Here is a 26476-nt window from a genome sequence, read left to right as displayed (position 1 = left end):
ATACATTATACAATACATTAAAGTGCATTAAAAACAAGGCAAAATACAGCAAGTACTCCCAGAGGGAGCTGCTCGGCTCGGTACTGAGGGCTTAGCGTTGAGTTTCTTAACTTTTTCGCCGACGAAAGCAGAGCCGTGGAGAGCCGCTTCGCCATACTTTCATTGTTTTGAAGGGGGAGCTGAAATGACGGGAGGGCTTGTGTCGCCCAGATTTGCTTCCCCCGGTCTGCATTTTCCCCAGACATTCGTTCTTCTCCCACACAAAACAGCATTTCATTCCAAATTTGTAAAATTCTGCGTTAACACTAGATTCCGCGTTAATATGCCAATTCCGCGATTCCGTCCGCGATTCCATGAATGCGGAAATTATAGGGCCCTAATCATAGCAACGAAAGTATCTCAGCTGGAAAAAAGTTGTCTTTGCAAAGAGCTTTCAAGCGGCATCAGCTGGCAGTTTTCAGAAGCTGGATAAAAATGCTTTGGTGGACACACGATAATTGAATATTTCTAGGCATATGGCCAATTATTCTCTTAAGCATTTATGCAATATACTGGAGCCAAACCTCAGAAGGCGGTCCAGAAGATTCCACAGCGTTCCTGGACACGTAATTTTCAAAGTTGTAACTCATGGGCGGGTATTATGCTAAATATGAATACGGTAAGCGTGAACGTGCTCCCTATTTACGAATGTTTGCAATTCATTAATATACACATGTTTAACTATTGAATCTGTGGTATACGAAGCGCTTGTGAATCCGGAGGAAAGTTTTCATAAAGGTCCATTTTAACTGCAAATTACTTTGAATTAGCTTGTATATTTACGAAAGTTTCATGAATGAGACCCAACGTCTGCATATTTAAAAAATATATATATATTTGCAAATAGTTTACATCATAAATACTATATAACAATATTTTAATTCCTTTACATAAACCAATAAAACCCACCTTTCTTTCGTTAAATTCACCGTCCAATATTTAGGTTTTTTTTTAACTAATAATAATTTTGCTTATTTATTACTATTTTCTGTACTTGTTCAGTTTCAAAGTTTCCCTTTTGTTATTTCTCTGGCAATACAAAACAATTTTCCTCATTCCAATAAAGCTTTAAATTAAGTTGAGCGAGAGCAAGTCGAGGGATGGGAGTTGTGTGTATCCTTGGGCTCATCACTGTATCCTAATGTGGTGTCATCACAAACCCCACAGGACACACTCTTTTTCTCTGTCCTCTTCTACTCGTCTCTTCATTCCTCACCCATCTCTGAGAAAGCAAGAGGAGTGGAAACCGAATTATCAGCAGAAGAGCAAGGACACCGTTCACGGAAGACATGTGGAAAGAGAGCTGGAGACAGGATGTCAGAAAGAAGAAAGAGCAAGGCTATTGGACCAGTGGAAAAGACTGAGACACATTCATAAAGAGAAAACCAAAGATGAGCAAACAGGAAGCGGCGTGAAAACATCTGGCCTAGAGCCGACGAACATCTTTCCATTCAGCTCAAAATGAAATGTGACCAGGTTGTGCGAGATGAACCTCAACTGAGTGATCACCAAAAAAATTTGGACAGAAATGTCTTTAAATTCATTTAATGTTTTAAACACTGACGTAGTCTGTTCAATTTTATCACCTCTTTGCACCGTTCTTTCATCTTTGCTACCCTTCCCTCTGTTTTTGTCTGCAATAGAAAGGTTTCCAGAGCGAGTGGAAACATTGTGGTTAGCAAGGAGAGGAAGAGAGAGAGTGGGAGTAAGTTACTGCCATCTTTCAGAGGTAGAGACACGTTGAGTTTTGAGGACAGGTCGTCTTGCATCATGCTAATTGGCTTGTTCAATTTCCACTGGATCCTTTTGTTAGCCAAAAGATGCGTTTTGGCATAAACCCAGGCACTAGATGCATAAAGTTGTCGTCTCTGGAGTTGCAGGGCACGTGACCCAGCAGGGCAAAGACCACAGTTGCTTGAGTCAAAGGTCATGTGACAGGAAGTGAATGCAGGTCAAGCTTGCTGCGGTCTGTTAACAATACAGATCTCACTACGAAGATGCTCTGAAGCATTGCAGGAAAACCGCAAAATAATCAGTGACATTTTAAAGGATGCCTCAGAGGGCAAACTATTGCTAATACTTTTTTGCTCCAATCCCTAAAATTATTAAAAGGTTGGGCAATCTCACTAGCCAGAAAATCTCATACACTTGCGTTGAAGGGGGAACCTCAGTCTTATCTAGGTACCAAAATATCCTAGAGACTGAACTAATTGGACAAAATGCAGAATTCTATTACTCTGGAGGGTTCTTGCTCTTCCTTCATTCCTTCACTTCTGCAATGAATGGAGTAATATGAAGGGATTGACTCTGGAGACTTTGGATGCTCATGAGGAATGTCACAGTCAGTCCATGTGAAGAGGCAGTCTCTCAATCTCTCTTTCACCTGACCTACCATGGGCATCCTGCCCTGACAAGACGAGGCTTATCTTTGGTTTTCTGTACAAGAAAAGCCACGCCAAAAACAAGAGTCTGATGGTGAAACAGTGATTGAATCAGCTTACAAGGCAGAAAAGTGCACTTGCAGTGAAACATTAAACTGATGTATTAAGATTTTGTCAGAGATAAAAGGGCTTATACTCTACACTTTTGTAGCATCCTCCCCCCACTTAGATGGTCAGTCAGGGTTTGGTCCATTGGAAACATCATAATATATATGTACACATCCATGTTTTGACCCTTTTAAACACTTATTAAATTAGTGCTTTCTGGAGAAACCAAAAACTGAACATTGCTTTGGATGTCTCTCCAAGACCATAAATTGACATGTCAGATTATAGAAGCATCCAAAATGCGTAATGTTGCGAGGTCTTTAGGAACAGGAAGTTTAATAAGTAGTTCTCTTTTTCATGGTAAACCAAGGGAAGCCAACCCTGCTTTTGGAGAGTTCCAACTATACGCCAACACACCTGCCTGTTATTCAAGTAATCCTGAACATCTTTATAAGCTGATTCAGCTGTGCTTGATATTGATTGGTATTCTACTCTTCAGTATGGTAGCCCTACAAGAACCGGGTTTTCTAACCCTTGGTAAACCCTGTTCTTGAAGGGTTTCCGTCCTACAGATTTTAGTTCCACTCTAACACTTTGATTATCTGGCTGTGTTTAATTGAGGTTCAAGCTATATTTTGCTGCTGGACCTTAGGGCCACTATGCTGCAAACGCTGCTCCGGTGGGTGACCAGGTTTGGTTGCGATATCCAATTAGTTTGATCCACAAGAGGCATCTCATGTAGGCCTAGCCTAGCTCGGACACATGTGTTGATGAACTCTCATTTATTCCCCCAGGTCTCAGATTGTTCCTTCTTGACCTGTTGTTTTGGTCTTTGCTTTTTCATTGCCCATCTATATTAGTTTTAAGGATACCCACCTGTGCCTTCCAGTGGGGTCAAGACGTCACTAGTCAAGACTTTGCCTCATCAACAAGTCCTTGACAACTCTCAGCCTCTAGCCGTGTGATTTTTAGAGATTGTTGCAGAGTTATCAACTCTATTTTTTACAGAGATAACATCTGCCTTCAAGCTGCTCGCTGCTGCTTCAGTTTGTGGATCAGATGGCAGCTTTGTGTTTGCTCTGTCAATCAGTACTTGTCTACAGTTACTTAATTTCCATTAGAAAAAGTTTTTTGATTTGATAATGATATAAGTTTGCGATATAAGTTTGCAATGCTGGAATATGCTGTGTGCGTGCACTAGGCGCCAGGTCATACCGATAATAAGAGTTCAACAATAGACATTGTTGAAAATTTCAAACTGTTTACTTGGTGTGCTATTATAGAATAAAGAAAACAAGATGTGCTTTCTGTCGTCTGGTTTTCTTTCTGTGAACCTGTCTGAGGAGCGCTGCGCCTCACAAAAATGGACCAAACTCAGCAGCATACGTCAGTTTTTTCGTTCTTTTTGTTAATCTGTTAAGGTAAAATGAGTTGCGTTAAAAATAAACAACAAAATTTCACTTAAATCATCCTGGCGACCCATTTTTTTTAAAGTCTCACGACCCACCCGAGGGTTTGAAAACCACTGCCTTAGAGGGTCTAGTGGAGTCCATGCCTCGACGGGGTCAGGGCTGTTTTGGTAGCAAAAGGGGAACCAACACAATATTAGGACGTAGGTCATAATGTTATGCCTGGTCTATATATATATATATATACACTGAACAAAATTATAAACGCAACACTTTTGTTTTTGAGACTTTTTTTCTATGTACACAAAAGGCCTATTTCTCTCAAATATTGTTCACAAATCTGTCTAAATCTGTGTTAGTGAGCACTTCTCCTTTGCCAAGATAATCCATCCACCTCACAGGTATGGGATAACAAGATGCTGATTAGACAGCATGATTATTACACCAGCCCAGGACCTCCTCATTCAGCATCTTCACCTCCATGATTGTCTGAGACCAGTCACCCGGACAGCTGCTGCAACAAACGGTTTGCATAACCAAATAATTTCTGCACAAACTGTCATAAAAAATCGTCTCAGGGAAGCTCATTTGCATGCTCATCGTCCTCATTGGGGTCTCAACCTGAATGCAGTTCGTCGTCGTAACCGACTAGAGTGGGCAAATGCTCACATTCGATGGCGTCTGGCACTTTAGAGAGGTGTTCTCTTCATGGATGAATCCCGGTTTTCTTTGTACAGGGCAGGTGGCAGACAGCGTGTATGACGCTGTGTGGGTGAGCAGTTTGCTGATGTCAACGTTGTGGATCGAGTGGCCCATGGTGGCGGTGGGGTTCTGGTATGGGCAGGTGTATGTTATGGACAACGAACACAGGTGCATTTTATTGATGCCATTTTGAATGCACAGAGATACTGTGATGAGATCCTGAGGCCCATTGTTATGCCATTCATCCATATCCATGACCATCACCTCAGGTTGCAGCATGATAATGCACGGCCCCATGTTGCAAGGATCTGTGCACAATTCCTGGAAGCTGAAAACATCCCCGTTCTTGCATGGCCAGCATACTCGCTGGACATGTCATCCATTGAGCATGTTTGGGATGCTCTGGATTGGCGTATATGTATACGACAGCGTGTTCCAGTTCCTGCCAATATCCAGCAACTTTGCACAGCCATTGAAGTGGACCAACATTCCACAGGCCACAATCAACAACCTGATCAACTCTACGCGAAGGAGATGTGTTGCACTGCGAGAGGCAAAAGGTGGTCACACTAGATAATGGCTGGTTTTCGGATATAATAATCATGCTGTCTAATCAGCATCTTAATATGCCACACCTGTGAGGTGGATGGATTATCTCAGCAAAGGAGAAGTGCTCACTAACACAGACAGATTTGTGAGCAATATTTGAGAGAAATAGGCCTTTTGTGTACATAGAAAAAGTCTTAGATCTTTGAGTTCAGCTCATGAAAAATGAAAATGTGTTGCGTTTATAACTTTGTTCAGTTTGTGTATATATACACGCACAAATAAACAATATTACAAGATACAATTGCACAAAACAAAAGGCTGTGATTGCACAAGCGAACTTGACTGTGCTAGTCATGAAGGTGTGGATGCTTTCTTCCCGTAACAGCACGCTAAAACACAGGTGCACAAAGACTTCACAACATTCTTTTACAGTAGTGTTCTGTTCTCATTCTAATTTTATGTAGCTTATATGAGAGACTGCACATGGTGCACTTAAAATTATGTTCCTTTTCAAAGTGATTCCAATCATATTTCAAGCAATTTAAACCATCATGGCGAACAGTGCGCATCTGAAGTGTCTCAGCTAAAGGAAATAATCCATAATATATCAGTCTGTTAATAAGATTAAAACTGAACATATATTGTGCATCCCTATTTAAAAGACTTTTACTTCTTTTCGTTTTAGATATAAAATCCCAAGCTGAACTTTGTGCTGAGGCATGCTGAGAGGATGCTTCACTCTGTTAATGGCAATCAATAAAGTCCATCAGGAGATAATTCGCTCTCTCTATCATGCAGATGGTCCATCCTCCTCTGATCAATGCCCACCAACAGATAAATGAGCTGTAGATGGACACTGACCTTCTTTTTTATCAGATCTTTTATATTAATATTTAATGTCTTATTTCCTTATCTTTTTCTTCACCTGCTGTTGTTCATCGTTTGCTGCAGTACACAATGAAATGCTAATGAAAAAAAAATCCTTTATCCTTTTGAGTCATGAGGGGAATCAAGGAGTCAGTTCTGCTTGGTATAACGCGCAATTTCTATATTTCTTATGATACATATGTCGGTTGTGATGCTACTTTACAAGTTTCCCAACTGAACGCATAATAAACAGCTTCTATTGTAAATGCCTGAAGCAATTGATACTACTAGAGAGGAAATGGCATGTTGCAAAAAAGCACCTGCCTTTAGTTCTGCTTGCTTTCCCCTCTGAATTCCACTGCTTGTCAGTGTTTCTTGTACAATCTTTTTTTTTTTTTTTAAACAATTCAGTAGTAAGTCAGTCACCGTCTTACTGACCCTTAGAATGAAATATGCTGTTTATTAGGGGTGTAACGGTACACATATTCGTACCGAACCGTTTCGGTACAGGGCTCTCGGTTCGGTGCGGGTAGTCAGCGGAGGCTCGCGCTGTGGAGCCAGACGAAAGAATAAACATTAAACAAGGCTTAATGCTTCCACACTTCCGACATTGTGCTGCATTGCTGCATTTAGAAGCATGCACGCCTCTCTCACGCTGGTTGGTCGCGGCTCATTGTTCAGTAAAATGTATTCTGTCTTTTCACTTATTTGGCCAAACACCGAAAGTGCAATTTTTGCTATTTTCGGCCGAATAATTTCGGTTGCCGAACATCCCTACCGTTATCCCTTTAAAGTTAATTCTCATAAAATACTTAAAGTACATGTTGACTTCTAAACTTAGATTTAGCGTCCAACAGCAGATATTTCAGCTAAATGTATGTTTTGCGTTGAATATTAATAGTCCCCCTTTCTACTGCGTTCTGTCTGTTTGACGTGCATGTGTGTGCGCCCACCGCGCCGTTGCTCGTTCAGCAAAGTTTGAAGCTTAAAATGCAAAATGGAAATACTTACGTGAATTAGTAACCTTTACAGATGAGGATATAACCTGTGCAATTATGCACATGCATCTGTCAAAGCGCATGGCAGGGTATGTTAATTTTTATTTATTATTTTTTTTTTTTAACCTTTATTTAACCAGGAAAAGTCCCATTGAGTTACAGTAACTCTTCTCCCAGGGAGTCCTGGCCAAGACTGGCGGCCAAAAAACAACTTAACAAATGCTAATGCATTAGCTTGAAGCTTAAAATAAATGAATTCTCATGTTTTGGCCACTTGGATCATGTATCTTTGCCGCAGCAGCTCACTCTGTTTCCACTCCACTATTTTTAGATGCATTTTGTCCATGGAAAGCGTTATTCAGTGCTGTAATTTGGCGCAAATGGTGGAAGTTTTCAGCACAGAGGGCAGACTCGACTAATCGATAATGATTTTCATTATCGAATATTATCAGTTAGTTGTTGCAGCCCTAATACGAATACTATCATCAAGGCGCAGCAGACAGGAAGGTGCCACTTTGTTCCTGTACTGTTAATAATGAACTATAGATGCACCTTCTTGAATGTTTGCATTTGTCTGCATGTTCGTGGCTGCATATGCTAATGCGTTTCAGTGGAAATTGTAGTCCGGGGAACCTTGCAGTTTAATCTCAGGCTGGGATTCCCAGCTATGTTGAATTTATTTTATAGCAGTTCCCTGGAAGAAGGCAGTGCCTCCGGGGTTGTGTGTACTGCAAGAATATCCCCTGATCCCAGCCTGCTTTCAGTTCCCATGTTTGAGAGGTCAAAGGACTATTTATGACTTCCTTAAGTCCAGATCTCTTGGGAGGAACGGGCCCACATGGTCATCCAGCTCAGACAGGTTCTGACCCAGAAGCTCATTAGCTCTGTTCTGAATTGTGGCTCAGGTCTGTCTCTAGGCACAAAGAGGCTAAAAGGGGCTTGATGTTCGTGAATGGCTCATTGATGTGGCCTCTGCGGTCGGACCCATTGTGTTTGAACAACGGTCAATTTAATGTGTACGGATCTGTATGTTCTTTGGCACCAAGCTTGTTCGGAAGTGACCCTGTGTTTGTGGCTCATTGTAGCTGAGCATGAAACAGTGGCTGAATCAATTTTGCATACATTATGTGATGGGAAAGTACTTTTGAACTTTTGAGAGGGACGACTTGCCACATCCTAAAGTTGCATCTTCAAAAATGGTCTTCAGTGGTGGCGGACAAACACTGTCATTCACAGTACAAAGTACCCAACCCCTTAAATTGGGAGCCCAGTACTGACAATAAATCCAAAATGCATGCAAAGAAAGTGTTTGGAATATTAACTTCCTATTTATTCTTTAAATGAAACGGGACGTGGACGTGCTCTTCCTGGAACAACGCGATGAAAACGCCAACTAAACTCAATGTATTCACAATAATTTATTAAAATAGTGTTCTCATTAATGTTATGCAATTTGTCAGTCCCAATCAAAGTTATTATTAGCCTTGCATTGCTGTTTGAGCTGCGCGCTGAAGCGCTGAATGAACACTGGTACACTGAACCTCTTTGCTAGCGGGTTATTAAACTCAAAGAAACGCATCCTATATGAGATTAATCAGATACATAAAAAATAAACATATTACAAATTATATCTGCACAAAATGACGCGAGTGCACAAGTAAACTTGAATTAAGTTTAATTTGAGAAAAAACATTGTCACATCATAAACGCACAGAATCTCAGAGGTCTTCATGGCAACCCCTCAAAGTTTGGTTTAACCTGAAAATGTAATATTACTGTTGTACAGTAGAATTTAGCTACGCCTCAATGTTATAATAATACTAAAGGCCTGTTAACACCGGGACGATTTTCGTGCGCGTTTATCGCAGACGTTTAACGCCTCGTGACTAAACAAAGGGCGCCAATGTGAGTGTGCACACCGACGTGCAAAATGTCAGGCGTAAAAGCGAAATTTAAAAAAATAAAAACGCCTCGGGTTCGTTTTTTTATTTTGACGCGGCACGTTACAAACTGGCCGACCAATGAGATCAGTGCTTTTGTTCACGTGCCTGGAGCTACTGAAGTGACAGTAAAACACGACTTGGTGGCGCTCAAGCACAAAACGCTCTTGCCGAGCACACATTGATACGACGAAGAAGTAGTAAGTAGACATAGAAGAAGATGAGCTGCTAATGCTGCCTGCCAGTTAGCAAAAAGTGTTTGAATGGTTTTGGTCATAGACATGATACATCTGTGGTTTTGGCAAGCACGTAAATACTGTCTCTCTTCTTCTTCTGTGTGACAAGCGAGTGTCAGAAGCGTAAAGTGCCGCAGCACCACCTTGTGTACCGGGAGCGCATCTACTGAATGTGCACGTTCACTCGGCGGATCGTCAGTGAAAATCGCTTGGGTGTGAACACTCAAGACGCGCAGAAAAACGCTGGCGATAAGCGCGCGATATTCGTCGATATTCGTCCCGGTGTGTACAGGCCTTTACACTAACAACAATAATATTTATTTATATTCATCATAAATTAATAATATTTGTCATTGATTATTAATTGAATTAAGCCATTAAAATGGATTCCAGAAAACACAGAATTTGTTAAAAATATAAAATGGTATTTGAGAGATAAAAAAAAAAAAGTATTTCATTGGGCCCTAAACATGTAATGTTTTTTAAACTTTTAATAAATTATTGTTAAATTGTAGAAGTTTCATGATTTCAATCAGACATGCTTTTTGATTACAAAAATGTTATTTAACCATCAAAATGGGAGTCTAACAATGGAAAAAAAGGATTACAATGGGAAAAAAACGGAATCCAGAACAATTCAAACAGAATTTGATAAAATATTAAATGGGATTTATAGGGCCCTAGAGTTGTTTTCCCTTTTGTTAAAATGTTTATTAAGTGAAATATATTTTGTGTAGTCCTATTTATTTTATTCCTTTAGTTAGTTATTCTCCTTTTTTTTTTCTTTTTTATTATTTTCAACAATACAATGAGGTTTATATAAAATAAAATAATATAAAATATAAATGTATTACTACATTTTATTATTAAATATAATTACTATCATATTTATTATTAATTATTATTGCTGTTAATGTAAATTCAGTCAGTCAGTCTCCTTTGGTGTTTTTTCTTTTATTATTTTCAACAGTACAATGAGGTTTATATCAAATAATATCAAATATACATTTTATTATTATCATTATTATTGCTGTTAATGTAAATTCTTTTCATACTTAAAATACATTTTTAAAATATACTTTTTTTTGGCTGGAAACATGTGACTTGCCTTTCAAGTGCACAATAATGGTTAACACAATTACATGAACATATCAAATAATCGTGTAGAGTGTTACATGGTTGTGCTACTGTGTTGATGTGTATGAGAAACAACAGAGCTGGTCTTTATGAGGGTTTGTTAGGCTGGACGCTCACAACTCGGGTGAGTTACGGCCGAAAGCACAGACCTGTTCATTCTCAGACGTGTCTTTCATGTCTCGCGGAAGCTGCTAGAGGAACTCTGCCGGAGCGTTTGAGAAAATGTTCCTGGAGGCTAAACATTGTAGTTTGTGTACAAATATGCACAGACATTTCCCTGGAGCAGCGTTAGCGCTGACACTTAGCCTGTGTGTGTTTTAGGAGATTATATATGAGCGTAACACGGTTAGCTTGTAAGCCTTATGTTTGAACAGGCTGATACTGCCCTGCTGTAATCACTTTCTGTTTGCTTATGCCTGTATTGGTTCAATAGATCTTCTCCTCCGGACTCTAAAGTGTGTGTGAGTGTTGGCACAACAGAAGCGCTCATCCTCGTGCTTAGTATTGTTTAATGTAAACACCGGTGCTGAAACAAACCTGCTCAGGTGCTTTCAAACGCTTGATGTGTGTCTGCGTAGTATCAGTGGGGGATCAGAGTCGGACCTTGTTTGCCCTCATAGGAAAAGTAGATTTGCGGAAACGAGATTATCCAATTACAGGTCATTTTACAGTAATAAATCATTACTTGTGTAGCCTAAAGCTAGATGTTTTATTAGAACCAATTGCAATTCAGTATCCAGTTAAATATTATGACATTGAGTGAGATTTTGTTAAGGTTTTTAACATTAACAGACTTTTTTTTCTCCCTCCATTTTAATGTTTGTTACGCAGAACCAATGTGCTACTGTGGAATTTTTTTTTGGATTATTTTTAAAGAAATAATATTTTTATTCAGCACGGGATGCCTCGTTTTTATTCAGAAAATATAGTAACGGTTTCTCCTGGCATAATTTTAGAATTTCTATCACATATTAAATTGTTATTATTACTATTGATGTGATATTGTAATCATAATTATTTATTTTAAAATTGAAATAAGCAAGGATATATATATATATTTATTTCAATTAAGTATGTTTAATGTTATTTAAAAAAAGAACACTTTTAATTTGATATTACTTTTGCCTAATTTTTTCAAGACTGATGAGAAATCTTGAGAATTGTTACGTTTTTTTTAATTAATAATTTTTAATGAATTGTGTTTTTATGGGAACGTCATTTTAACCTTTTAGTTTTTTTTTATAATAATACAAATGTTTAAAATAAAATGTAATAAAAAAATAAATAAAAATAAAAAATATATATATATACATTTTCTTTTTTTATTTATTATTTTATTTAATTAAATTTTATTTTAAACATTTAAAAAAATGTTTTATTATTATTTAAAGAACTAAAAGGTTAAAATGACGTCACCATAAAAACACAAATAATTAAAAATGATTAATAAAAAAAACCCCTAACAATTCTTTAGGGCTATTAAAGTTAATGTGATGAATTAAGATTTCAATTAAGTATGTTTAATGTTACTAAAAAAAGAACGTATTTAATTTGATATTTATTTTTCCAAATTTTTTCAAGACTTATGAGAACTTGAGAATAATCATGATTATTTTATTTGCAGCCACTGTTTTAACAGTAAGGAATAACAAATCTGCATATAGATGTGTGAAAAACGGTCTAAAGACTGCTGGAAAATATGTAGAGGAAATTGATGAGGGATTTCAATAAGTTCTTCTTTGGTTTGTAGGTTTAAAGACGTATCTGATCTCGGGCCGGAAGATGGGCTCACAGTGTGGCTGTTCCCAGCTCAGCTTCGGCCGAGACTTTGGCGAAATGTTTAGTCCATCCTCAAACACGCACACTCCAGATCTCACACACAGCGCCATCACAGAACCTCTCTCACACGGCAAGGTACGTCCCTCAACACGCATAGAAATGCTGTTTTAACTACACAAATGATATTAAATGAATAGTTCTAAAATTTTGTCATTTCAGTTCATTTTTAAGTGAACTCTCCTTTTTCTTTTTGTTTGTCTCTTTCTCTCCACAGCCTGTGTGTAGCATCTCCATAGATGCCGTTGACAATCCGACAGCAGATGAGGCAACTCGAAATGGCTGTCAGGATGAACATAGAGCCAACAGCAGCAAGGTACATAACAACTAAACTAACAGTTAGGAACACCAACAAAAAACCCTGGAAATTACACAATGGAAGCACACAACTTGGCGTAAAAACCCATGCACTCAATTTCAGCAGGTGTTCACAAGCAGATAATAAAATGCCAGTCTTCACTGGCTCTGGGTAAATAAATATATTGTGCAATGTTAAAGTCGATGTAATTAGTGGGAGTGTAACACGTAAGCTGAGAGCTTTTATGTACCTTTAGACCCAAATAAGCTCAATTTTATATGGCGTAACCAAAATGCTGCTGTTTTCCATACACGCTACTAAAGTTCAATCATTTAGTCAACATTAGAACTGATTCCCGGACAAATGGTTCTTTTTGATCAGTCGAAAATCTACAGCTCGGCCACTGCAGTCTGATTCCTGAACAATTGAATCTTTCAAACTGGTACTGGTTTTAGTGAATCAGAAACCTACAATGTGGCCAATGTAATCTGATTCTCAAACCAATGACTCTTTTGAGCTAGTTCTTTTGAACTGGTTCTTTTTGACAAATCAAAAATCTACATCACAACCAGTGAAGTCCAGTTCCTGAACAAAAGAATCTTTGGAACTGGTTCCTTTTTAGTGAACCAAAAATATACAGCATGGTCAGTGTAGTCCGATTCCCAAACAAATTAATCTTTTGAACTGGTTCCTTTTAGTAGATGTTAGAACCAATTCCTGGACAAATGGCTCTTTGAACTGGTTCTTTTTGAGGAATCCAAACCTCAAACCTACAGCATGGCCAGTGTAGTACATTTGCTGAACATATGAATCTTTCAAACTGGTTCTTTTTAATGAATCAGTGGCCAGTGTAGTCACATAATTGATCTGCACTAGGAACGATTTCTGAACAAATGGTTCATTTTGATGAATGTAGCGCCTCCAGTCCAAGTTATGTTCTGTTACTTTTGCACAGTTTGCACAGTTTCCTGCTGGCCGTAGCCCTATAACCCTGAATGGGCTGTTGAGTCCTCTGTGCGAGGAGCGGGTGGGAGTCAGCCAGTCGTCTCTATGCGACAAACTCCAGGAGAAGGACAGGAGCTGGGCAGGAAGTCTGACCGCAGAAGGAGGTGGCAGCAAGGACCACTCAGCGATCCTCCCGCTGCGCTCCAAAAACTTTCGGGAGAAAAGTGACGCACACTTTGTGGAAGTGATAAAGGAAGACAGGTGAGCGAAAGAAGATTCGTTTGAATAGTAGTTATGGAATTCATGGTTTCATTTCCGTTCTTTCTCGTTCTCTCCATATTGTGTTTGTGTTAGTCTGATGAAGGATTACTTCTTCAAGCCACCCATCAACAAGCTGAGTCTGAACTTCTTGGAAAAACCTCTGGAGTCAGCGTACCGCACCAGCTACCACGAGGAGGTACAAGGCAAACCATAAAAAAACCTAAAATATATTGGAGAGAAACTATTATGCCCTTTTACAAAGTCTTGATTTTGAGGTCTACTAGAAGGTTTTCATGCCTGAACGTTCCAAAAACATAATTTTTTCACATATTTGACATTGTTGCAGCACCTCTTTTCCCACTCTGTCAGTAAAGTTCTGGGGTGCGTTTCCTGAAAGCATGTCAGTAAAGTTCTGGGGTGCGTTTTCTGAAAGCAGCATTAGCCAACTATGGTCGCAATTTCCTTCATTACCAACATAGTTCAACAATTCGCTGTTTCCCGAAACCAAACCGGCGCTTGAGATTGTGTTGGCAGCACAGTATTTTTTCTGTTGAGACGCTTTACTTGCTATAAGGAATATCCACGGAAGTGTTACTAATATCTAATTTCACAGATTATTTTATTTCTATATTGTTTCTATATAAAAAATTTGATACAATGTAAAGTATTTGCTCTGGCTCGTGTTTGTTCCATTATGCTTGTTGTCATCTGTTGACGTTGTACAAGCAGAATGTGACGGTTGATTGGTGTTGTATTTGTCCTACCCCTCCTCCACTGTGATGGGATGGCTGGTTAAAATGCGACAGTGATGAGCGCTGTGTTTTACCTAGGCTTGCTACGATAGTCGGTGTTGCCGGTGTTACCGGTGTTCAGACTCAACACCGCTTACATCACTTGCCCACCGTGGCACCGCCCCACCGTCGTTTTTTTTTTTATCCTAATAAAATAATTTAGTTCAGTTAGAGAACAGACAATACAAATTAAAACTGAACGTGTCTGCTTAATAAAGCAGGAGGCAGGAGTCATTCATCAGATTTCATTCATCATAGAGTGAGGAGCGGACTGAGATGATCGCGGAAGATTTGGTTTCAAAGCGAAACGTAAAAGCGCCTATTTAAGGGAGTTTGTCATTTGTTTTGTTATTGTGTTTTTCATATAAAATAATAGGCTAATGAATCCACAATTCAAGCAACCCGCCACCGAATTGGCGCTAATTCAAAACCGAAAGTAAAATGTGCACGGCCGCACAGAGCGAGCATTGTTTCCTGTCGTCTGTGACTCCATCTCCGAGTCCGACACTCTGAGATGACGGAATTTTTGCCGCGCGCACCCTCGCGCTCGTTCGTTCGGACCATGGTGCGAACACGTCGAGTTTAAACTAGGGTTCACGGACGAATTGTCATTCATTCATGGCGTGCGTCTCACACATAGACCGATCAATGCCTGATCAGTGCCCTGACTACTAGGGAACTGTTGAGACACACCCATGGCCTCACAGAGCGCGCATTTATGGACAAACTTCATTCATGGCCTCACAGAGCGCGCATTTATGGACGAACTTCATTCATGGCCTCACAGAGCGTGCATTTACGGACGAACTTCATTCATGGCCTCACAGAGCGTGCATTTACGGACGAACTTCATTCATGGCCTCACAGAGCGTGCATTTACGGACGAACTTCATTCATGGCCTCACAGAGCGCGCATTTACAGACGAGCTGTCATTCATGGTGTGTGCGCGCACTGGTGCGTTTTCAGTTCAGTTTTCAGTTGCGGTCGTGTATGTTACTTTCGGTTAGATAGAATTAGTGATTTACACTAATACCCCCGCCGGTGATACCGGTATTACAGTCGATTAACCGGTGGGAAAATTTCCTCACCGTCACATCCCTAGTTTTACCCAAAGCTGAACATTCTTTAAAGGGCCCGTTTTTCGTGTTTTTTTTTAAGCTTTGATTGTGTTTACAGTGTGCAATATAACATGTGTTCATGTTTCGCGTGTAAAAAAACACAGTATTTTTCACACAATTTACTTATCTGTATACCGCTGTTTTCACTGTCCTCAAAACGGCCTGAAAGATTTCCCTGTTCTATGAAGTCCCTCCTTCAGAAACACGTAACGAGTTCTGATTGTGCCAGCGGTTCCCGTGTTGTGATTCGACAGCAGCTTAGCGCACGCAGAGCGCACGTTACCGGAAAGGTCACGCCTCGCACCATAACGGGGATGCATGCGCTCAATGATCTCTAAGTACAGCGTCCCTGGGAAAGCCAAACAAAGGTGACTTGACTCCGGGATGAAAATAACAGCATCTCGACGACATGGCGACAAACAAACTATACAAACGCAACCAAACGCAACACTTCCTATTCTCCACGCGGGAGCAACAAGACCACGCCCCCTTTTTCGCGTACTCTTGTGGGCGGAGGTTAGTCGACAAACTGTTCTACTGACGTCATTAAAGCAGGAAATACCAGGATGTAGTCCTAACCAGCCGTTCGCTGTAGGCTTTGAAAGGGAACTTCTGTTAAATAAAATATCTCGCTTGGCATTGAACTTTGAGCTTTATAATTTTACAGGTATTATATATGCTCTAACAGCAACATTACACACTAACTAAAGTTTGAAAAATGGGATCACGAAGAACAGGACCTTTAACTCTCGCCGACATAGACGCTCAGTGCCTCTTTACGCTCCTGGTGTTTTAAAAATGTGGTGCTCCCATTGGAAACAATTAGAAAAATTGTTAGCCTCAGGAAAAAACTGGTGGACTACAAAGCCTTAAAGAGCACTGACCTGTACCACCTAAATACTACAGTTTAATTTCGCTGTTGATAGTATTGCCATTGAAACGCATAAATTAGTGTCATGAACCGTTCCGAGTATAACGTCATAACAATTACAGTAGTTATGAGGTGAATGCAGCATAAGCTTGTTGTTTTGGTTCATGAGGAACTGTAAAAGGTTTTTAAAAGGGACTGTTTCAGTCGCGGTGCTCGGTGACTAGGGCTGTGCGATATTGAAGAAAAATGCGATATGCGATATTGTTAAATAATGTGATATTCTTTAAGTGTGTAAAATCTATTTCTTTCCCCAACTGATATCTTTCATTTAAAGCATAACCGACTATGTTTACATGAATACTTATCAAGACGAAGAGTGTGTAACACGACACGGAAAAAAGAACGGCTTGTGCGCACGTTACGGTGTGTGTGTTAGACAGCAGACAGCGCGAGACTGCAAGGAGTTGTTTTTCACAAGTTATTGCGTTTAATAACTCTTTTTAACATCAAGCAAGTCACATAAGTAACAGCCGTGTGCCCAGTCTATTCTTTGCTATATGCGTCGACCTAAAACGTACACTTTTCACAATGTTGAAGTAGCCTATTCAAATCATTCAGATGTTGCGTGCCTTTGCGATATGCATATTGCGATATGTACATTTGCGATATTTTGATAATTTCGATATATTGTGCAGCCCTATCGGTGACTGACGTCTGTATAACTCTGCATAACATGAAACACTGATGACGTGTGATGTCTGCGCGAGGTATAAAAATACATACATGACAGACAGGTAGGACCATAAAATGTTCATCCAATCGTTGCATTCGGACCGACTTCAATGATTGGACAAACATTTTATGGTCCAAACCTTTCACAGACTATATATAAATACATATAAATACATTTAGGCCACTTAACTTAACTTGATTGCCAACAAAAAACATTGACATATAATATTCAGTGCATTATATATCTTTCATTCTATTATATATATATATATATATATATATATATATATATATATATATATATATATATATATATATATATATATATATATATATATATATATTTGCGTCAACATCAGCGCATAATAAAATGCGCAAGGAAACTCCGGAGTATGACGTATGATGCCATGTTTGTTACTTTAACATCTCGGAGCTCTTGAGTAGATTAATAATCAGTCGTTATTACTCCTTTACCTGCGTGTGATTTCATTAACAACAGTGTGCTATATTGTTGAACCAATGTGGTTCAAATGAAAGAGGTGCGACCATGTTACTACAGTTTCAGGAAACCATTGTGACTAGTTGGTTAGTTTCTCCAACAATGCATCATAATATGGTAGTTAATCAGCGAGCTCCATTGTTGTACGGGAAATGCACCCGTGTTTAGTTCTGGTCTCTATGAAGCCCCTCCTTTCTGAAAAGGGCAATTTGCTCTGATTGGTCAGATGCACCAGTGTGTTGTGATTGGTCAACTGCTTTGAGTATGTTTGGGAAATGACTATGACTGCCATGCACTATGATGCTGATATAATGCATTTTAATGAATAAAGAGAAAATGAATCATTTAATTATAAATAGTGTATTATATTGTTGTTCTCTCTATGGCTTCCAGGTTTCAACAAATGAATTAGACTTGAATTGTAATGATTTATGACTGCTGTGTATGCCATAGTGATAAAGCTTTTTAATGAATGAAGGTAAACAAAATATAAAGATTTAAATTAAAAAAATGTCTTTCTATGGCTTTTAAATTAAATTACAAATACATTTTTAGTGCCATGTATGCCCATTTTTTCCACAGTAAAGCACATTCCACAAACATTGCAGTCCTACTGTACATACTAGTGATATAACACCAAATATAGAAGATTATTCACAAGACGAACATGCTAATCCACAAGAAACTGTGAAGTAATCTGTAACTGACTGTCATAAAACTGACGTCACTGCCATTATATGATCCAAGTTCGGCACCTCATCTCTTAATAATAAGACTATCTCTGATAGTATCTCACAGATAATCAAATAAAACAGTGGTACACACTCTCCTACCAAAGAAAGTATGCAGATCTTAAAACAGTCATGTATAGACCTCTTCTGGCCACTCAGAGTACTACAGTCTCATCAGATCTGTGTCCAAATATGAATGTCTTCTCTGCGTTTCCTCCAGGTGGTGAATCACGTGCCGGTGCAGACGTTTGCGAGTCCAGTGTTCAGCTCTCTGCTTGATGTTTTGCTGTCTTGTGCCGTTTTTCTCGCCCTGACCATCGCCTGCTTCCTGTATCCCCTTGTTTCCATGGAGACGCCCCTGGCAACCACGCTCGGACTGGCAATCACTGCCGCTCTGTTGGAACTGGTTTCTCTCGTTTTGTCCATTCGGTAAGTTGGTCTTGAAAAAGACGTGTAGAAAACATTTTAAAGGGGTCAAATCATGGAGAGTTTGATGAAAACGATCATTTAGAAATCATATGACAGCCCATGTTTACACATCATATGTATGGTCATTGGTTGATTTTGGATTAATTGTTCATGCTCATTTCCCTTGTTTTTACAATTAAATTACCTTTAAAGTAATTTAATGCTCACTTAAAAATGTACTTTAGGCAAGAAGGGAAGGCAAGTTTATTTATGTAGCACATTTCATACACAATGGTAATTCAAAGTGCTTTACATAGAAAAGGTATTCAAATAGTGATAGAATAATCACAACATGCATACGAAATAAAAATATGATGTATAAGAAATAAAAATAGCAATCATATTTAACTAAAGGTTAAAATACTATTCCTTAGGGCTGGGTGTCGATTCAGATGTTCCAAATCGATTTGATTTCGATTCTCGATTCGACTCAATGAATAGATTTAATACAAATACTATATTTATATAAAAAAGGACAGTGAACATAAGTTTATAAGTGGGTAATTAAAAATAAATAACTCTTTTCATTTTAGGTACATTTGGGTACATTAAAACAGAACCCATCTCTATATTTCAAATACAATACAATTTTGACGCAACTTTATTCAAAAAAATATATCTGAGAAGTATTTTATACAAATTAGTTTGTATGGATGTTGTGATATATTTATTCTAAAACATAAAAAGGATATTGGATGATTTTCAGCAATTTTCAGTACACGACATCTTGCGACGCCTGCTTGTGCTTTCAAATGCTTCCACGTTCAAAACACTTTCAAACACTCCTGTGCACTGACACATCCAAGGAGCGCGTGAGCACAATGACATGTCATTTTGCTGGCCGTCATGTGTGCAGTTACTTTTCATACACGATAAGTGCATTCATACCTGGAAACAAGTAGTTGCCGTGGTAACGAACAACAATACCTTAACGCGCTGACTTGTGTGTGTGGACTAACTTTTATTTGAGGAAATCTGTTTATAAGCAATTAGGTTTGAATTATTGGTCCTGCGCTGTCTATTGACTCAGTTGATTTGAATATGTCTATAATGGCTAATGTACGTGCTTAAGTGAACGCTCAAGTTTAATACAATGATCATAATGCAATATGAAATTTTTAGCGGGTGTGTGCTCGGCTGTGGGGGTGTTGCAATGTCTGGGTGATGTCTCATCAAATGGTTACGCAGATTTTTAGTATTACTACAGCATTTCACCTCAGCATTACAAACGTCGACAACGCACCGGAAGCTGCAATTTAAGTACCGAATGAATGAATGAATGACAGGCGCGCCTCTCGCTCCTTTGTAACATCTAGTGGAGAAGACTAGTAATTAGATTTAAGTTAATCTTATGTTCAATGTTTGCGGAATAAATATGGAAAAAAATCGATTTGTGGCCTTTGAGAATCGATTTTTAACTGACCACATTTTAAAAAACGACTAATAGAAAAATTTATTTTTTTTGCCCAGCCCTACTGTTCCTGACTTAATTCGGGGAGATTTTCGGTTAAGATAGTTCATGCAAAAATGAAAATTAGCCCATGATTTACTCACCCTCAAGCCATCCTAGGTGTGTATGACATTCTTCTTTCAATACAAATACGAATACAATCAGAGTTATATTAAAAAATGTTAATGGCAGTGAATGGCAGCCCAAAATTTGAAGCTCAAAAAAGTACATCCATCCATCCATCCATAATAAACGTACTCCACACGGCTCCAGGGGGTTAATAAAGGCCATCTGAAGTGAATCGATGCGTTTGTGTAAGAAAAATATCCATATTTATAACTTTATAAAGTAAAATATCTTATAGCTTAAGCCGGACCGCCGATTGTATTCGTCTGAGAGAAGAAACCCATATACACCTAGGATGGCTTGAGGGTGAGTAAATCATGGGGTAATTTTCATTTTAGGGTGAATTATCCCTTTAAGTTATAATTTATTATAATTAAACTGATAATTTAAATAATTTATAAATTATTAACACTAATGATTAATTATTTATAACAAAGCCCTGCATATGTCATTCAAAAAGAACTCAGTCCCTCGTTTTACTAAATTGTGGCCATTTTGTACTAATTAGTTCCCTCGTTTTGATTTAACTAAAACAATGGAATGAATTGTTACAATGGGGCCATGATTTTATAAAAACAAAAAACAAAACAAGGGAACGATTTCTTATTCGTGGCCTCAATATATAGTATATTTGTTGTCCGCATGTCAAATGTGGGGCTCCATAATTTGTATAATAATTTAACAGTGAAATGTAATCTTCAGCAACTCTTAAAATTAGTATCCATCTTTCATACTCCTACATTAATGTTGTGATTCCTAAAGAATTTGAAGCATTTGAAACAGTTGTAGTTTTTAGTTTATAATTATAATAATTGTAACGTTCATTCATTCATTCATTCATTCATTATCTTCCGCTTATCCGGGGCCGGGTCGCGGGGGCAACAGTCTAAGCAGAGACGCCCAGATTTCCCTCTCCCTAGCCACATCCTCCAGCTCTTCCGGGGGAACCCCGAGGCGTTCCCAGACCAGCCGGGAGACATAATCCCTCCAGCGTGTCCTAGGTCTTCCCCGGGGCCTCCTCCCAGTGGGACGTGCCTGGAACACCTCCCTTGGAAGGCGTCCAGGAGGCATCCGATATAGATGCCCGAGCCACCTCAGCTGGCTCCTCTCGATGTGGAGGAGCAACGGCTCTACTCTGAGCTCCTCCTGAGTGACCAAGCTTATCACCCTCTCTCTAAGGGAGCGCCCAGCCACCCTACAGAAAAAAACTTATTTCGCCGCCTGTATCCGGGATCTTGTCCTTTCGGTCATGACCCACAGCTCATGACCATAGGTGAGAGTAGGAACATAGATCGACCGGTAAATCGAGAGCTTTGCCTTACAGCTCAGCTCCTTCTTCACCACGACAGACCGGTACATCGATTGCATTACTGCAGACGCTGCACCGATCCGTCTGTCAATCTCCCGTTCCATCCTTCCCTCACTCGTGAACAAGACCCCGAGATACCTGAACTCTCCACCAACCTGAAGTGGGCAATCCACCCTTTTCCGACTGTTATAATTATAACGTTATCAGACATAAATTGAAAATAATGTACACTTTATCGGTTAGTGTTGTCAAAAGTACAGACTTCGGTACCAAGTCGGTACTGAAATTTTAAATATGTGACGCTTTGAGCGCTGTTGTCACGCGTCGCTCAGGCAGGAAGGCAAGGACAGTTAAATATATACTCAAAGGAACTTTACTGGTGAAGTATTCACAATACAATTAATAAACAAGTGAATGAACAAGAGGAACTTAAATAGTGAACAGAAACGAGATAATTAACAAGACACAACTGGGATAAATTAACTAATGAGGGTAATCAGGGAAACAGAAATGGCGGGAAGAACAAAGGAACATGTGACAAAATCAAACGCAACCAAAACAGACTAGACATGTGACAGCTGTTGAGCTGGAATCGTAAACACCCCTGTCTGCCCATTGTGCTCACGCACTCATCAAATATGTCTGAGATCGGCTACAATGATAAGTGCTTCAAAAACATAAATATACATCAATGATGCTTTTCACCGAGCGCTTGCACAGATACACACAGTAGCATTTAAAAAGCAGGCGTCTTATCAGCGGACTGGTCTGCTGATCGACACCTGCTTGTGCTTTCAAACGCTCCCAATTTCAAAACACTTTCAAACACTCCTGTGCGCTGATCATTATAACCAATCACAGACACAGCCAATGAGCACGTGAGCACAATGACCAGTCGTTAACGATTCCAGCTCAACACCGCTCAAAGCGTCATATTTTTAACATTTCGGTCAGACTTTGTACCGAAGTCGGTACTTTTGACAACACCGTTATCGGTCATAATTTTATCAGTCAGTGCGTTTACATGCACCCTCATAATGTATTACTATAAATTATATTTAAAGGGGCACTTCAGCACTGGGAAGATGCATGTGTATTTAAACTGGGTAATTTATGTAGTAGAAATGTGAAATTATTTTTGAATTTGGTGCCTTCTAGACTGAGAAATTTATTTTTGTCTCATGTGGATGAAAGACAACAACTCCCAGAATGCACTTGCTTCACTGCCCTACGAGGCCACTCCCAAAGCCATGGCTACTGGTTATCACTTGGCCACCATGACACCGCCCCCACCGTCGTTTTGATTTTAATACTAATACAATCATTTCGTTCAGTTAGACAATAGACACTACAATTAAAAACTGAACGCGTCTTTTCAATAAAGTGTGAGTGAGCTGAACGAAAGTCACGGCATAGAAGCAGCAGGAGTCAGATTTCATTCATCACGAGAGCGAAGAGCTGAGCAGAGCTGAGGTAAGCGCGGCAGTCATTCACGACGCGTGTCCAGTCTGACGCATTTTCAGATCATGCCTATGGAAGCTAAACTTTCATAGGAATTCATTGAAAAGTTGAAACACTTAGTAATGCCCGAGCAAAGCGGCCATATGCATTTACATTCTGTGAGTAAGATCCCTCCCCTGTGGGCGGGTTGAAAACATGCGGAACTAGCTCCTGTAGTCTCTAGCCTCTGGCCAACAAATTCTCAGATGACGCAAAATGACGATATTTGCGTCATCAGAGAATTTTTTCCAGAAATAAAATGCGTAATTCTCTCGTCTCAGGGGGACATGAGGGGGGAAAGTACCATAATTTGAATATACTACCGGGTTTCTACTGATACAAAGCTTAAAGGGTTAGTTAGGGTTAGGTGAACTAACCCTTTAATGCTAAATTGCTGAAGTAACCCCCTTAACATTTTATATAGTAGTTTAATGTAGTAAGATATAGTAGTTTTTTTTTTTTCTCATGCAGTACTCACACAAACTCTCCAGGTGCTTGCTATGTTCCACCTCTCCTGCTATTAATGCACTTTACATATAAGAATAAACCATCTAAAATGCTTTGAATATTCATACTACTAAAACGTGATCTGGTGATTTTAAATGATGTTTGCGCTTCCACTTTGAGGAGTGTCATTCCGGCAGTGCGTGGACTTCAGATGATCAATGCAATCGACAGTTATAATCGTGTCTCTTCAGAAGACTTGGATTTGGATTAGACCACTCGATTGATTCTTTTTATGATGCCTTTGACATTTTTTGGAGGTACAGAAATCTTTCTCTGGTTTCTTGAAAAATATCTTCATTTGTGTTTGGAAGTTAAATTAAAATCTTACAGGTTTGAAACGACATGAGGGTGAATTACATGATGACAGAATTAAAAATGTTGAGTGAATTATACTTTATAAATACAGTAAGCTATGCCTTGGATAAATAACTCTATATCGCAAAGGATATCGTTTACATCAACGATATATTTCGTCGCATTTCTATATCACGATATCTCACAATGGATAGTTACTAGGGATGCTCATTTTGGTTCATTTTCCCAACCGACAACCGACACTCATTATCCGAATATTAACCGTTAACTGATAAGATTATAATACTGAATTGGCATTAAATTAAAATACAATTGACGAGTATCTGTGACCCGTTAAAAACATTTTTATCACGGGTTTATTTTACCGTGCAAACAGCAGCATACAAAACAGATCAACAACAACAGAACCTGGATCAAATTTTCACGCAACAGAGACAACAGAGAAAAACTGAATAAAATAATATAAATAAAAAGCATAAAATAAATAGGCCTACACTAAATATTTTTCACTTAAATAATTGACAAATTAAGATGACAAAACGAAAAACACTGAATTAGTTTGAAACGGTGAAGAACTGGAATAGTGTTTTTTTTCGTCAAATAAAAATAGCAGGCCTACCTCAATCCACACCTTGTATGGTTTTTATTTTATTTTTTTAAAGTAACACGTCTACGTGATATGGGTTAGTCTGGAGCGCAGCCTGTTGACAGTTAGACCTGCGTCAGAAAACACCCTCTCTCAGATGGCACTGACGTCCCGGGAATAAGTGCCTTTCATTTGCTTTCCACCAGTCAAGAACTTGTACAACTGCTGAATTTTAATACCGCGTGGCATATTTTGCAAGTAACTTAGTCGCCCTTTATGTCGAAATGGTCCCACACAGTAGGCTTACTTCTTTTTGCCCGTAAGTTAACAAATATAGAATATTTTTCTTTAACCATGCAGCAAATAAAACAAAAAATAGCTTAAAAAAAAACAAAAAAACGTTTAAACTGTGTATTAATCGGTCAGAATTCTTACTTTCGGTTAACGGTTAAACGGTCAATATGAGCATCCCTTATAGTTACATCCCTACTGTGCAGTCTCTACTCCGTATCTTCATCCATACGGTGCGAAGAACACAACAGCAGTGTAGGCAAATCTGGTATTGTTCATCACGCTGCCAAATAATATACAGTACGTCCATAAAAATGTATTTGGAATGTGATGAGTTGATTAAAACAATGGCCAGTGACATGCATACTGTATGCCTATCTGAGTGTGGTATAACGAATAGCGAATAATCCGAATAAATGTAAAAAATTGCATGTAAACTGTAGACCTTACTCTGATTATTAGAAATAATAGCATTATTGGTGCACATGTAAACATAGTCAGTGTAACTTTTCTAATCCCTGTCTTGCAGGATGATCTTTTGCCTGGATGATGTACAGAACTGTACCCGGTCTCTGTTGAAGCTGGTCTCTGGCTGGATCCCCCGTCATGTGATCGGGGCTGTGCTCGTTTCACTTCCTGCTGTCTCTGTTTTCTCCCACCTGGCTTACAGTCCGCAGCTCCAGGTGACGTCCTCAACATCCCTCCTATTTTACAACCCCAAATCAGAAAAAGTTGGGACAGTATGGAAAATGCAAAAAAAAAAAAAAAAAAGAAGTGATTTCTAAATTTACTTTGACTTGTATTTCATTGCAGACAATATGAACACAAAATATTTCATGTTTTGTCTGGTCAACTTCATGTCATTTGTAAATATGCATCCTTTCCTGTCATTCAGACCTGCAACACATTTCAAAAAAAGTTGGGACAGGAAAGCATTTACCACTTTGTAATGTTGCCATTCCTTTTCACAACACTTAAAAGACGTTTAGGGACTGAAGACACCAAGTGGACAGACCCTGGCTTTTGGACTTGTTGCTGGTAAAAGTCTGGATGATCCGTTTCTTCTTTGGTCCGGAGCACACGGCGTCCATTCCTCCCAAAAAATACCTGAAATACTGATTCATCTGACCACAGTACACATTTCCACTGTGTGATGGTCCATCCCAGATGCCTCCGAGCCCAGAGAAGTCAACGGCGCTTCTGGACACTGTTAACATAGGGCTTCCTTTTGGCACAGTACAGTTTTAACTGGCATTTGTGGATGTAACTACGTATTGTGGTACTTGACAAAGGTTTGCCAAAGTAGTCCTGAGCCCATGTGATGATATCGCTTATAGATGAATGACGATTCTTGATGCAGTGCCGCCTGAGGGATCGGAGATCACGGTTGTTCAGCTTAGGCTTGCGCCCTTGTCCTTTACGCACTGAAATCTTTTAATTATGTTATGCACTGTTGAATGTGAAATATCCAAATC

At 39.1% G+C, this 26476-nt stretch overlaps 1 protein-coding gene across 2 annotated transcripts in view; it reads left to right on the top strand.

The window, feature by feature from the left end:
• Window positions 1-26476, top strand: part of LOC307121083 (adenylate cyclase 9) — a 61585-nt gene that overhangs the window by 23233 nt on the left and 11876 nt on the right. Inside the window, exons 2-7 of one of the 2 annotated variants that reach the window (XM_079808496.1) lie at window positions 12117-12280; window positions 12420-12518; window positions 13465-13706; window positions 13800-13902; window positions 18670-18878; window positions 25531-25684. In XM_079808496.1, the coding sequence (XP_079664622.1) occupies window positions 12117-12280; window positions 12420-12518; window positions 13465-13706; window positions 13800-13902; window positions 18670-18878; window positions 25531-25684 (971 nt within the window). Of the gene's footprint in view, window positions 1-12116; window positions 12281-12419; window positions 12519-13455; window positions 13707-13799; window positions 13903-18669; window positions 18879-25530; window positions 25685-26476 lie in introns of both variants that reach the window. The other variant, XM_079808495.1, reaches the window with a different exon arrangement.

The sequence above is a fragment of the Gobio gobio genome, assembly GCF_949357685.1.
Source record: "Gobio gobio genome assembly, chromosome: 24".
In the NCBI taxonomy this organism is placed as follows: domain Eukaryota; kingdom Metazoa; phylum Chordata; class Actinopteri; order Cypriniformes; family Gobionidae; genus Gobio; species Gobio gobio.
Note: the sequence above shows the minus strand (reverse complement) of the source record. Positions and strands in the feature narration are given on the sequence as shown.